Source organism: Athene cunicularia, assembly GCF_003259725.1.
Source record: "Athene cunicularia isolate RWA chromosome 1 unlocalized genomic scaffold, athCun1 chr1_part1, whole genome shotgun sequence".
Taxonomy (NCBI): Eukaryota; Metazoa; Chordata; class Aves; order Strigiformes; family Strigidae; genus Athene; species Athene cunicularia.
In genome coordinates, this window is record NW_020799091.1 from 62,606,955 (window position 1) to 62,621,544 (window position 14,590).

General features: G+C 37.1%; 1 protein-coding gene across 8 annotated transcripts in view; it reads left to right on the forward strand.

Annotated features, from left to right (window-relative positions):
- The window catches only part of ARHGEF7 (Rho guanine nucleotide exchange factor 7), a 95,999-nt gene that overhangs the window by 42,847 nt on the left and 38,562 nt on the right, over positions 1-14,590 (forward strand). For 6 of the 8 annotated variants that reach the window (XM_026862805.1, XM_026862885.1, XM_026863120.1 and 3 more), the window contains 3 exons: positions 1,422-1,516; positions 1,797-1,892; positions 9,184-9,306. In XM_026862805.1, the coding sequence (XP_026718606.1) occupies positions 1,422-1,516; positions 1,797-1,892; positions 9,184-9,306 (314 nt within the window). Of the gene's footprint in view, positions 1-1,421; positions 1,521-1,796; positions 1,893-9,183; positions 9,307-14,590 lie in introns of all 8 variants that reach the window. The other 2 variants (XM_026862961.1, XM_026863037.1) reach the window with 1 other exon arrangement.

Sequence of the window (14,590 nt, forward strand, 5' to 3'; positions counted from 1 at the left end):
TGCTGCAAAGCCTGGTCTAACTGGTCAAAAAACTGTGGTTTTTTTAAATTACTGTGCCCATATTGCACTTTATGCTGTAGATTCCTAGTTAGTAGCCTTAACTTTCCCTGCGACATTCTTCTGTCATAGTGTTTAGCAGAGAATGGAGACATTTTAATCTTCAGTTCAGGATTCAGATTTCCAACAAAAGAATGAACTCAAAAGTGGTCTTTCTCCCTTTCTCCTAATGAATAGAAGCATTCAAGGAATAAGCAGAATCAATGACACCAATGAAAGGAACAGTGAATTCTTCATTGACATACTGAACTATTTAAAGTTTTTTCATCAGGTTTGCATTTAGGAATGAATGACTTTTTTTATTTCCTAAGAAAGAGTATTGACTACAACAGTGAATAATGCACTCAATTAGTTGTTACTATAAATGCTGAAATGAGATATTACTGTAGGCTTGACAAATATGGCATGTAGCAAAATGAGAAGGTTTGTGGTGTGGCTTATGACCAGTGAATAGCAAAAAGTTTTCAAAGCTGAGCTGTGTTCATTGAACTACATTTAATTCTGATGATTCTTTTGCTAAATCACTAACCTTTTGGAGGCAAGAAATAACTTATCAGCTAGAAGCACAATAGAACTTGATGTGAATATATTGGAGGATATCCTAAAGCAGGCTCCCAGGAGATGGCCCAGCAAAATGTTTTTTTGTACATATTGGGGGGTATTCCAGTTGTTCGATTTATATTCAGCCAAAAAACAAGTGTGTGCTGTATTTTATAAATTCTTGGCTTTGTATTGGAAGCTGTTTTAATTTTCTTCATGGTAGTGTATATTTTGCACTTCCAGTGGAAGGTTAGTCAGACCCATTTAAAAAGAATGCAGTAATGCTAATCATATTGCTAAGTAAAGTTGGCAATTACCTGATATTTATAGATCTGTAGATATTTAGACCTTCTAGACAGAACAGTGCCTATGAACAAGTAAACACTTTGCTAGCAAGATTAGTTGTAATTGAGACTGAGAAAATTATAATTGTTAATTTCCCTTACAGCTGTTGGGCTTAACCAACCTGTGATGATCCTTGACTGTTCTGAAGTACATAGGAGGAATAATTACCCCCCTAGCTTTGGAAGAACACCCTGTATAGCTTTCAAATTTTACAATAAAAGCTTTAAGTGTAGTGAAATTCCTGTTAGCTTACGATTTTTTTTGGTATATGGCTAAAGGATGTCTCTCTATGTGTGTGTTGTTTTTTTCCCTGTGAATTTCATAGATGCGTAGTATTCAGTACTTTCTTGCTGATATTTAAGAATATTCATTTGTTTTTCTAGTGCTAAGTAATTTTTAGTAGGCTTTAAAACATTTGGTATTGAACATTTTGAAGTATCTCTTAAAAAATACTAATTAGCAACTGTCATTTATTGTAGGTGCTACAAAATATATTAGAAACAGAAAATGAATATGCTAAGGAGCTACAAACAATGCTTTCAAACTACCTGCGACCATTACAAGCTAGTGAAAAGTATGTGAGTTTGTTTTGTTGTTCGAATTAAGCTTGAGATCTCTTGGGTATTGGGGAGGGTTTACATGGTCAAAATTTCAATGTCAGTGTGCATTTTCTTGTGTGCACTGTTTGATTCTTGGAGCAGGGCTTGCTTTTATTCAGTTTACTTCCTAACTAAACCAGTCTGGTCCTTGATCTAAGAACCAGTAATCATTTTCTTTTAAGGTTGTAGGATTTATTAAAGCAGAATTAGTCAATAACGTCAAACTTAAACATCTTTTATTTACTTTTGCTTCAGGTTAAACACAGCAAATACTTCATACTTAATGGGAAACCTGGAAGAAATAAGTTCTTTCCAGCAAATGCTTGTACAGTCTTTAGAAGAATGCACCAAGTAAGTACTATGCATACCAAATACTGTAAAATTCTAACAAGCAAGTATATTTTTTTTAATATTGTCATGTATGTTTGCCATAACTTTTGTTCACCTCACTTTAAGGATAATTGATACAGCAGTACAGTAAAAGATGTTTGGATAATGCATTGGTTGCTTGCGCGATAGATATTGGCCCTAGGATGTAATTGCAGAGGTAGGAATTTTGATGTAGTTTGAAAACAGTTTATCAATTTCCATGATGTAATTGCATACAGATGGGGAAGTGGTAGAGGAAGTGATTTTTTTTTTGTTGTTTTAGAGGCATGTATTTTAAGTCTTCTCTTAAAGAAAGAATGAGGAGAGCTTATGTTGCAGTGCAGTGGAACAGTGGAGGAGGGGTAAGTGACTTGGATGAGGGACGCTGTATGAGAATGCTTGTGTTTAGTATTCTTCTGTCCTGAACAGTGGTGGTTGCCAAAATGTTCTGGGAGACACGTGCAGGGTAGGCAGAAAGAGCAATCTGAATTAAAAAAAACCCAAACAAACAAAACCAGCCTCAGTGCCTGTACTACACCATATAGGAAGCATGAAGCACAGAAAGGGGGAGATGAAGACACTTGTCTTTCCATAAATTAGGCTCAAGTGGCTGCTGGATATGTTTTCAGCTTGGACCTCAGCACTTGTGAGTGTAAGACAGACAGTTGACCATGTCACATTTGAATTGTCCTAACAATTTTCTAACGTTGAAAGCACTGGAAGTGTAATTCCTGTTTCTAACCTCAGTTGTGTCCTTTTCCTTGCCTGTGTTCTGGCTTTGTTTGATCGCGTGGTGAGCTAAGGCAACTTGCTAATTCAACTCTCCTTCTGCCAAGTTAATAATTTGAATGGCTACTGAGGGCTTAGACAAGTTTCAAGCTGCTGGGAGTACTTGGCTGTGAGAAGGAATGAATGTCTTGGAGGAGAAAATACCCCTTGGCAGCAGTGATCTTTCGATCAGCTCAGTGTGTCTTGTTTTGACCTCTTCCTCTGAGCTGCTCCACGTGATGAGGAAGCTTTGTCATGACAGTATAAGCTGTGTCTCCACTAGGCAGTAACATATGTCTGGGTCTTTTGCTGACTTTGGATCCCACATCCTCCTACTACCTGGCTTCTCTCCCTCTCTTCTGCCTCTAGACAACTTAGACTGGAGAGAATGGAAAGGAGGACACTGTAGGTCAGATAGCTATTCAGCAGTGGAATGGAAACACTCTTGAAATGGCCTTTCTTCCATGTTGTGCTTGAGAAACGATATTCTTTCTGTCAAGTTAGACTTGATCAGCTAAGTCTCTAAATTCATGAGAATGATTGTCCACATATTTAAATTTTTTCATTCTTGTCACTGCGCTTTGTTGTCTTCTGTTACATGATTTTGTTTCTATGAATCAGAAATTAGGGAAATGAAGTACCTTGCATGAACAGACTGTCATCTTTTAAAACCTTTGATTAAGGTGATCTTAAAACAAGAGTTCAAGAGCATATGCCTTTAAACAAATATTAATGCAAGTGTTGTTTTAACTTGGTATGTAGTTAATGTGATATCATAATGTAGTTTCATGCTCGGAAAGCTTATTTAGAACTCCTTCTTTGGTTTAAAGTCTATTAGACCACCTTCTCATAACATGCTTTATTTTTTCCTGCTAAGTGAAATGTTGCTATGTAATAAATTAGGAACATAGTGGATGCTAGTAGGTGGGCAGAGGAAGTGATGCCCCAGGGTTATTGAAGAGTTACTGCAAATGTTTTGTGTTATTTTCATTTCATAAATATGCTGGTCATGTTAAGTTGTATTTTCAGTTTAATTTACATCATAGCGTATTAACTTGAGTGTCCAGCTTCCTCCTGTTTTGAATCTAATCCATCATAATTCCTATCATGTAGAAGCTTGCCCTGCTGCCTTGTTTTTTGTCACTTTGCCATGTTTTTTTGGCTGGTGAACCTGTTCTGTAATCTCAGAGTAGCTCCCAGGCTGAAAATAGATTTATCACTTTATTTTATTTTTGGCAGAGTTTACAGTTCCATCATTCAGGCACTTCACAATGCAGGATCCGGTGTGGTGTTTTTTCTAACTTGACATGTCAGAGTGACCAAATGTCAACATTCTGCCAGTTGTAGTGCTGCCAGCCTACCTTGCTTGACAAATTCCTGTTCTTGTATGTGAGAGTTGAATGTTTTTTGAATTCCACACGCCTCTCGAGTCAGTTTGTCATTTGAGTTTTCTCTTAATAAATCCTGTCATGTACTTCAGTGACAGAAATTTTCTAGTGCTTTTCTTCTTGCCTACACCTCTTTGACTTATTTAATCCTCACATTGTAAATGTTGGATTGTGTTTTTTTCAGAACTCATAATGCTGTGGTGGGTGCTTTGTGTGTTTGGGGGAAGAAGTTGGCTTGGGTGTGATTTGGTTTTAGTTGTGTGCCACCTTCCCACCCTGCCCTCAGCCTTGAAGCTCTTCTGGGGCATTGCTAAAGGTTTGTCCTCTTTGAACTTGTCTGGGTTGGCCTCTATTGCATTATCACTGTGGTGATCCTGTGGGCTGCTCCATCTGTCACAGGCCTGGGAACACTTCTTGTCTGCTTGCTTGGATGCAGGGCACCGTTGGATAGATTGGTTTGGGCTTGCTTCTACCTTTGTGATTTCTCTTGTTTGTTTACCAAACACAAGTGGCTAGAAACAAGTCTAAATATCACTGAGAGGGAATCTTCTGTCTGATCTGCTTCAAAACCACTTCTTTTGACTGATCAGCTTCAAGTGCACTTTGTTTTGATGGATAGAAAAGAGCTGTAACTGACAAGGCAGAGAGATGCTGCCAGAGTCTTCGGCTGCAAAAGGGTGGATTTCTGACAGTAAAACAGAAAGAGCGTTCTGTGCTCCAGTCTCTTGAAGACAGAAAGTGGTCCAGTGCTTTAGGTCTCTTATCCAGTGCCAAAGATCAGTTCTGCAGTGGTTCACACAGCTAAGGAGCTTCTGAATAAACAAAGTCAGTGTTGGTCAGGTGTTTGCTGAGCTGATCTAAATAATCTCTATTTTTGTAGCAGGAGATAAGACAGATGTCTCCTGCTCCATAAAATAAATTCTTCCATTCACCTGGGAATAGAAGCTGTCAGTCTATATGTCTGTACTTTTCAGTAGGGGGGGAAATGACACACAGGCTGGCTGGTGACACCAGCCTGCATGGACTGCTTAAGTATAATCTCCTCTCTAGCAAATTGGAGACATTGGCTGTCTTCTAGGTAGTATCACAGATTTCTCTCCCATAGCTGGGTTTTGCCCTCTTTCCCTCATGTCCCTGCTCTTGCAGTCACACAGTAACTGCGTTGTTTTTCTTTATTTTGTTCTGTGTTTGATTACAAGAAGATAGTTCATCTTCTGGGATGATCCTGGAGTGGAATAGGAATTCTTTTAGAAAAGAAAATTAAAAAGGGGGGGGGGGGCAGCAGGGTGTGAGAGGTGCTTAAATTCAATCCAAAACATTAGTGTTTCAGGTTTGGTTTTGGAGTGCAGATACAAATGAGTTGTTAAAATTTGTCTGGATTCATTCCAGTTTTCATAGCCTTTCCCGGAAAGTTGTAATGTCTCCTGACACCAAAACCAAGGCAGATTTCTTCAGAACACACAGGACATAATTAGATATTCTGTGTTGTCATTCTTGTCGGCTGCCAATCCAGCTTTAGTCCTGTTCTGATCACTGGTTTTGATCAGAATCTTGTAGTAAGCGTGACTGAGCAACAATGTATTCCCCTTCTTTCTTTTCTCAAATTATCATGCAGTGGGAACCCATTTTAAGTCTGGAGAAAGAGAACTGATAGCTATTGCATATAACTCCAAGAAGCAGGTTTAGGTAGTTTAGATGTAGTCATCTGATGATGCCTCTAGTATGTGTACAACAGCAGAGGCTTTGTTATGGTTCTCTTAATTCTGTTAATGAAATTAAAACATTTCTTTGGCTTTTTGTAACTGAACTTATCATTTTTATATATTAAATATAATATTGATGTGATTCCTTTTCCATTAAATTATCAAATATGGGAAGAATATTGGGATGACAACTTCAAGATAAACTGTAAAATAACTGTGTTCTGTATTGAACACATTAATTACTAAAAAAAATATAGGATGTGGTGATAGGTGTTAAACTGGTGGTTTTTCAGCAGTTAAAGGAGATATGGATGGTTTATTAATTTTTCCTCTAAAAAATATTAGAACGCTTGCAACTAATGCATGGATTAGAAAAGTCAAAGAAGATGAGTTGCCACCCCTTCATAAAGTCAGTTAATTATCTTAATTCAACAAAGAATGTGCAGTAGAAAGTTGCAGTGCATGTGCAACATGTAAAATAATGTCAGTCTTTCATTCTGCTAAAAGAACAGCAGACTGAGAGGACACAGATGTCTGCTTGGTGTGAACAGCTCTATGTCGCAGCCGCCGCTCCCCCCCCCGCACTACAGTATGGAAAGGGAATTTAAAGGGAATGTAACCATTTTCAGTAATGTTTATTGGGGCCTCTTACTATTTAATACTGAATTATATGCCTTGTGTATGTCTTCAGAGTTTGAGACTTCTGCTGCATCTATTACTTGAGGAATGCATTATTAGCTCATGCTTAGATTTATTAAAGGGGACCAGCTGCTAGGTAGGAAATGCTGCTTGGAAAGCTCTAAGAATGGCATTCCCTCAGTATGCTGGGGAGTGCCCCTGGTTTTCCCCTGAATACCTGCAAGAGCAGCCACTCTGTTGATTTCAGAATTTAAACTTTTCTTGAAAGATAAGTAAAGATGCCAACGATAAAACATGGGCCCTAGCCTTTAATGTAAGGAGCACTGATAATGTGATCAGAGTGTATTTGGCATGATGTTCTAGCTGAGGATTCAACTGTCATTTTCAGAGTGTCTGTAATTAATGTTGTTTTCAAATAAGTAAGTATTTTTCCCCCATCTTGTGTTTTGAACACCCATACAGTCAATTTTTACTTCATCTTGGGTTTGTCTTCCCACACCATACAGAGGGACTGAACAGCTTAATAGAAGACAGACTTACTGTTTTGAAATTTGGGGGATTATTTCTTGGAATCATCTTGGGATGAACTTTCAATCTTAACTACTTTGAGCAAACCCAAGGAGGAGTGGGTCAAGAGGACTGTGTTTGAGCAGGATGGGAACATACTCTGCTTGGAGGTGTGACTGTCCTGGAAAGCTGAACAGTTCTTGTCTACTAGAGTTCACTGGAGCATCTCTCACTTTTTCAGAGGGAATATGCTAAATATTGATATTTATAGAGACTTTATGCATATGTTCAGGACAATTAAAGAAAATCTTGACTTCAAAAAAAATTTTTTTTTTAAATAAACCCAATATTCTTCCAGAGAGAATTGTTGGAATTAATGTTAGCATGAAACCCTTTGACACTGCTAATGGTATGTGTTGAGTACTCACTGAGAACTTGGTTAGTTTTAGAACAGTGCAAAATACTGGTTTTAAGAGTAGTTAAAGACCAGGTGAAATAGATGATAACGAAATACACTGTTTTACCTTGCAAACAGGCTGAAGCAGAGACTCAGCATATTTATGTTAGAAGATGCAATCTTTATGCAAGGAGAGGTGATATATGGAGAAATTGAAACACTTCATCTCCTTGCACATGTTGCACAGTGGGTTTTGACAAGGTGACAGGGACAAACTTGTAGTCTAGGACTGCTAAAAACTCAGTGTCCCATCTTCCAGTGAACTGCAGTTGGCTATTGGCCTTATAACCTGCTGCTGAAGAGGCTTAATCCTTCAAGTGGAAGTTGCTCTGTGTGTAGAAAATAAGTGTTTCGTCCTTTCTGACGCCTTTATGTTATCGTTCACTTGTTTGTCCAGTTCATTCTTTCTCACAGAGGAAGCAATCTAGTATGGATGTGTTTGAGTGGGAATGGTGGTATGGTAGCAGGGAGGAAGTATGGCTGGTTAGAGTATATGCTTTTTCCCATCAGTTTATGTTTAACTTGAAAATTATTTTAGATTTTAAAGTATGTGAGAGTGCTTTTATTTGTATCTGAAGTATTCAGCTTAAGGAGATACTAAGAATAAGACTGGAGAAGTTGCATTTTTCTTTTTCTTTTTTTCTCCTTTTCTTCCTTTCTACAGATGCAAAATCAGAAGTCAGTCTTTTACTTTCTGCTGATTGTACCAGTTCTAAGCTGGTGCCACACAGCCAATTTCAGATATTTATACTCCAGATAATTTCTTAGTGCAATTTGAGATGACTGTTTCTGCTAAAACTTTTTCAAAAATATACTGTGTACATTCATATTATCTTCCTTCCTATCCTGTTCTTCCTTATTTTTGTGAATAAATGTGTGTGTATATTCCTTTGATGAACCTGATCAAAAACTATTAGGTTCACCAAGACAGTGTGAAAGTAAGCTTTTCTTCGAAGTACTGTCTCTTGCCAAGTCATCTTTTTTGCCAAAGTCACTGAAGCTGCTATTACTTAAGCACCATTTTATGATAGACAAAATAAGCTCTTCTGAACAGAATTGTGACATTTTCCTTCACTGCTTAGCAAATGTGGTGCATTCAAGCGTGAAAGTTGAAGAAAGTGTGAGTTATAGAAAGTATTTCTGTACTGATGGTGGTAAAGCAGCACTCTTGCCTTGCTTACAAACCAACATAAAAAGTGCTTTATGGTCCTTAAAAAGCAAGATGAGTGACAACCGTGTTAAAACAGCCTGCTACTGCACTGTAACTGGCTTCTATTAGTGCTATTGGAACTTAATATGGTATTTAGATTTTTTTAAAATGAATATTTTAAGCCTGTCATCTCTGGTGTAAGGTAGAGAGAGAAAATCCTGTTCCTACTCCATCCAGTTTTTACCTAAGTGCTGAAATACTGCTTTTAAAATTTGTCATGGAATATATAAGTGGATAGTAAACTGTTCTAACTGATAGGCATGTCGAGTAAAAATCAAACTCCTAAAGAAGTACTAATTACCACTAATGCTTGAAAAAATTTTGCTGAATGAACATCTTACAGGTATGTGCCGTATTCTGCCTGTACTGTGGTGGCATAATCAGGCCTGACAGTTACAGGGTTGAAGCTGTAAAGAAGGAAGAGAAAGCTCTTCATTGCTGGTCAGTGATAATAGAAATCTCTCTGATTTTATAGAATCAACTAAAACACACAACAACAGAACAGAAACAAACAACTCACCCAGTATACACTATTTTTTCCAGGCTTTAATTTATTTCTGTGTCAGTATTACAGCAATTTCATCTTTATTACTCTTTTTAGGTTGCCTGAAGCTCAGCAGAGGGTTGGAGGGTGTTTTCTAAATTTGATGCCGCAAATGAAAAGCTTATACCTTGCATACTGTGCCAACCATCCATCAGCAGTAAATGTTCTCACGGAACACAGGTATGTTTACTTTATAGTCTTTTAAGATTGGCACAAAAAAAGAGTGAATAAAGTGCACTTGTGTTGTAAAACTGTGATGTCTGTTTGACATGTGTTTGGTATGGTAGAGCTTGTTTAAGGGGAAAAAAAGAAATAGCATGGGTTGTGGGGTTTTGTTTTTTTTTTTTAAAGACAGAAAAACCCACAACACAAAGCTGTTCTATATGATCACAGAACTGTCTAGGTTGGAAAAGACCTTGAAGATCATCTAGTCCAACCATCAACCCAGGACCAGCTTGTTACTTTCGTCAGTGTTATCAACTATTTGAAAGCATTCTTTTATTTAAAGAAATTATACTGAACCTGAGTATGTAAAACAAAGTGTACCGATGATCATTTTTGTTTTAAAAAAATGTTGAGATCAGTAAAGTTTGTGGGATTATGGCATAATTGACATGACTACTAGTAGATTGTGAATTGTAACTTAGCCTTGTAATAGACTGTAGATTTATATGTACTTAACTTTATAATGGTATACCCTTAGATTTACTTTTGAATGATATAAAAGAGATATGAGCTTTTCGAGTTTACAAAATCAGTATCTTTTACATGGATGGAGATGTAGATTAGGATATAGAGTTAACATGATGGAGGTTGCTCAGCTTTGGGAATGACCTTGAATTTGCATAGATGATACCTTGTATGACCTTGCGGGAAGAGAATTGGGTGCAGAATTTGATTAAAGAAGTCTGCCTTCACAAACTTTCCTGTGTATTCTGATGATCATGTGCTGCAGCAGCTGTTAGTTTGGGGCTATTTGTTTGCTTGTGGTGCAGGACAGAATGATGACCTTCTCTTGAAGGTTAGACATAGGACAAATTCTAGCAGGATATCTGTTCTTTTTGTCTTTTTTCCCACCTTTTTTTTTTGTCTTGTGATGAATGAAAGTAAAGATACTGTCAATATGCTTGACTCTTCCTAAACAAAGAGGAGCATAATTGCATTGCTTTTTATAGCATTAGCTTCTTCCAAGAAGTTTTGTTTTAACAGCAACACTATGGCACATTTCAGAGCTTTACTCATCATAGTATAAATGAAAAACCTCGCTACCAAATACTATGAATTATCACTTACATTAGTAACTAGTTAACTATGTTAACATGTAACTACATGTAACTATGTTCCAACCCCACTTTGAGAAATCAAACTGCAAATTCATATTGCAATATAGGCAGAAGGAAGGTGTGTTTTTTCTCAGAAGCAATGATGAATTAAAATGAAACAAGACAAAAATACCTTTAAAACTCCCGGATGAAAAGGTAAAGGTAAAAAAGGTGATCCAAGCCTGTGAGGTTTTTAGTACTCTTAGGCTTAGATTTGTTTGTTTGTTTGTGCCTTTATGCTCTTTCCATACAGAGGTCTGGGGTTTAATCTGTAGATGGAATATGACAAGTGTTAGCAAAGTGATCATCTACACTTCCTAAGATTTGGTGATATTTGTAAAGGATTATCCTAACTTTGAGAACTCTTGGAAAGCACAGGGAATACATGTCTGAGAAACCGTGATAGAAAAGTAAGTTCTTTTGCAAATGGAGAGAAGCGTTTCTTCTCCTTTGTGTTGCTTTGTGCATAGGTTGTCTTAAGAAAAATTCAGCTTCTGGTCTGTAAAGTCAGCTTGATACCATATCCTGGTGGAGTCAATGTAAGTATCGTAGAGCAGTTAAGTAATTTGGATGTGGAAGTAGGTTCAGAGAACTTGTATTGTTCATAAGAGAGAGCTCAAGGAGAGGTAAGTTGTGATAAATGGCTTTCTGTTTAATGCTATTGTGTTGCCAGGCATGAGTCAACATAAGTGAATCCTGTTTTTATTTTTTTTAATTACTCCTATTTTATTATTCTGAGCCCTTCAGTTTTGTTGAACACCATTGCTGTAGGTAGCAAGTGGCTTGACTAAAAATTCTGTTTGAGATAGCTGCCATGAAGAAATCAGGAGGTGGCTTTAAGCAGTTCTGAATCATTTCCTCTCAGAAGGCCAGAAAGCTTTTAATTGCATTGCTTTAAAAGTAGGGGAAAAGAGACTTTTCTGCCTAGAATAGCAACTGATTGAAGACATGAAGAAAAGGAAAATACTCAGAACTATCTCCTTGTCTGTTTAGTTGAGATGTTTTTAATGTGTAAAAGCATCCCTAGCAAACCTTAATGAAAAAATTACTGTGAGTTTTGAGGATAGTCATGATTGTAATATAATAATAATGAAGCGACTATGCTGCAGTGAATACTAGATTAGTATTGGACTGGAATTTTTCAGAGATGTCAAAAGACCGAGGTTTAAGACCGTTATGATTTGTTGGCAGTTTTTGCAGTACGTTTTTAGCAGAGGGCCCAAAAGCATTTTGTGTGTTAATACTAGCAAAAATATGGCAGAGAAGTAGATGTTTCCTGAATTCTTGGATTTGAATGTCATGTTTGTAACAGCTGTGCTATTCAGTAGTGTTTTAGAGAGAAGAAAAAGGAACAGTCTGGAGTGGTTTGATTTGGAACATAAATTCTTAACTGTCTAGAGTGGATTATTTCTTGCTGTGAACTCTGTGCACTTCATAAATGGAATACATGTGCATAACTGTGCTTCTGAAAGCTTTTCTACAAAAAAACCCTAGTAGATAATTTTGTCAGATTCTCATATAGCAAAATCGGTATTCTCTTCCGTTGATTAAGTTCAGTTGCTTTTGGTGGGAACCATACCAACAAAAATGAAACAAAAAATCTAGCAAATTGCTCTAGGGGAAACTTAAGAAACCTTTATTTTGATTTTTCTTGATTTTATAAAATAGTTTTATTGTTGTGTTTTTACTGTCACGGACTAAAAACAACTTAAAGGAAATTGGCCATCATTTTGAAGCATTAACTATACTGTTTCCTTAACCAGTTGGATCGCTGTAACACCAAAATTGTAAGCAGTCATCTGGTTTGATGGACTATTACACTTCAGAAAATGACATATAAAACCCTCATATGTATCAGGCATGCTCTTTGAGCAGTGTTTGTAATAGCAGTTAAAATGTCGTTGACACCTGGTAAACACTCTGGGTGTATATGCAAATGTATAGATAACACCTGATGGTATTAACTTTCTCAGAATTATTTTGGACTTCTAGTGAAAAGGTTTTTTTGAATAGCATTTTTGTGAAGTCGATTCTAAATAGCAGTACTTGGGATGGGGCTGGAGGTTTAAAAGAGGCATTCAGTTGTAACGTGACTGTTTCTTTCTTTTAAATGCCATTTCAGTATGAATGCCAGCCTGTGTTTCCTCTATCTTTTGTCATTTGCTTCTAGATCATATGTAACAGCAACATTGGGGGCCTTTGTTCAATTATTACAAAATAAAGGGGTGTGTGCATATATATGTTGATATATTTGAGTGTTTATATAAATACACAGTTGGGGGTGAAGGGGGTTAATTGTATTACTTAATAAGATGATTTTTTTTCATGTTTAAATCTTCAAAGTTGCAAACACCTTTAATTTATTTAATTATTAATAGCCAATCTATTGAAATGTGTATCATTAGAGACATGAGTGTATGTTAATTTGCAAAAACATGAATAAAACCTAATATAGCCCATATTGGAGTTCAGATTCCAGAGGAGCATGTTTCTAAAGTTGTATTTGCCTCTGATAATCACAACAGCAACAAAATCTTTCTATTAAATTTGACAACAGATTCTCTTTTTGGCTCTAGATGTGGCACTGTACGTTTTATCCAGATAATAGAGTTGGTACTGAGAATTTTTCCAATTTTATATTCTTGAAATCTGGTAAGAACTTTTTGTCTCAGGAATTGTTTCAGAGCCAGTGCATATTTTTTTCAGAATTCTTTGTTCGTAATGAATCAAGAAGTTTTAAGAATTAAGTCATTTTTTCCTTAGGTGTGTCATCATGTTTTGTAATTGTCTTAAGCCACTTGCTAGAGCTGAAGGGGTGGAGCTCTCCAGGTACAGCTGGGTGGTGGTTCTTACAGAGATCAGTGTTTTGCATGTTTCCACCACTACCTCTTAGCTTGTTCTCCTTGTTCCCTTCTCATTGTGTCTATAATGCCACTGTACGTGATCCCTATTTTATTTACTTTATTCCATAACAGCCGTGCCTCTTTGACTGTTTCTGTATGCCTTAATTTTTCTTGAGAAATCCCAGTTTAAATCCAAGGGTAGGTGATCCAATACCATAATGTGGTGGTGGTTTTGGAGAGAATTTTGCTAGCTGGTGAGAGGAGGAGTGCCTTAAGTACATAGTGCTTAGTCAAAGTAGCATTGGTTGCTGTGTGTGCTTCTGATCATAGACATATGCTTGCTTTCCAAGAGAGGAAACAGGATGAGCAACCTAAGGCATGGAAGAATGAGTTACCCCCAAATAAATTAAAAATCCAGTTGGATAATTGCAGTGGAGTATAGAGCACCAGGAACATGAGATGTTATACCTGGGGAAGATCACAAGATGCAAAGTTCAGTGCAAGGGAGAACTCCAGCAAAGAAAAAGAGGAGGCAAAAGCTAGGACTGGGTCTTTATGGACTGTATCCCAAATAAGTAGAGGAAAGATACTTGAGTATAAAACTCACTGAAGGGTGGATATTATAATGATAAAGTCTAACAGGCCCCACTAATTAGTGGACGTAAAACTCTTCTGAAGAAATATGGAGAGTACAGTTCTAATGTCATCAACATTAAGTATGTAATTGGGGGGGGGGGGGCTGTGTTAAGCTTTGTTTAAACAACACCATGTTTATTTTAAAACAAAATGGAAGAAAAATTTTTCCAAAAGAAAATTTAATTTGATGAAAAGGCAGCCAAAAATTAGTAATATATGTCTACTTTTTTTTTTTAATATTGCGAAGTGGCAAGTGTTCAGCCAGTTCTTGCTGTAAGAAAGCTACTCACGAAATCTTTGCTTGTTCAAACATTAATTTTGCTAGATTATTCTGTTCTCTTAGCATATTCTACACTTGCATCACAGACCTACCAGTCTGGATAAAATCTGTGGAATTGGAACATCACAATTACTCAGAGTAACTGGAGCGTGGAATACAGATCAGCTTGAGTCAGAAAACTCTTTGTGCCTCCCCCACTTTGGTGCATCCCTGAGCCTGCAAGTGTGCAGGCTGATGTCATACACCAAGCAACAGTCCCCGGGAGAGGAGCTTGACTGGGAAGTTTAGCACTAGGAAATTAAAAGCTGCAGTTGAGGGGTTGCTGAACCAAGCTCTGCCACAACGCTCTCAAAATGCGGTGCCTGTGTGCAGTCCTCAGACCC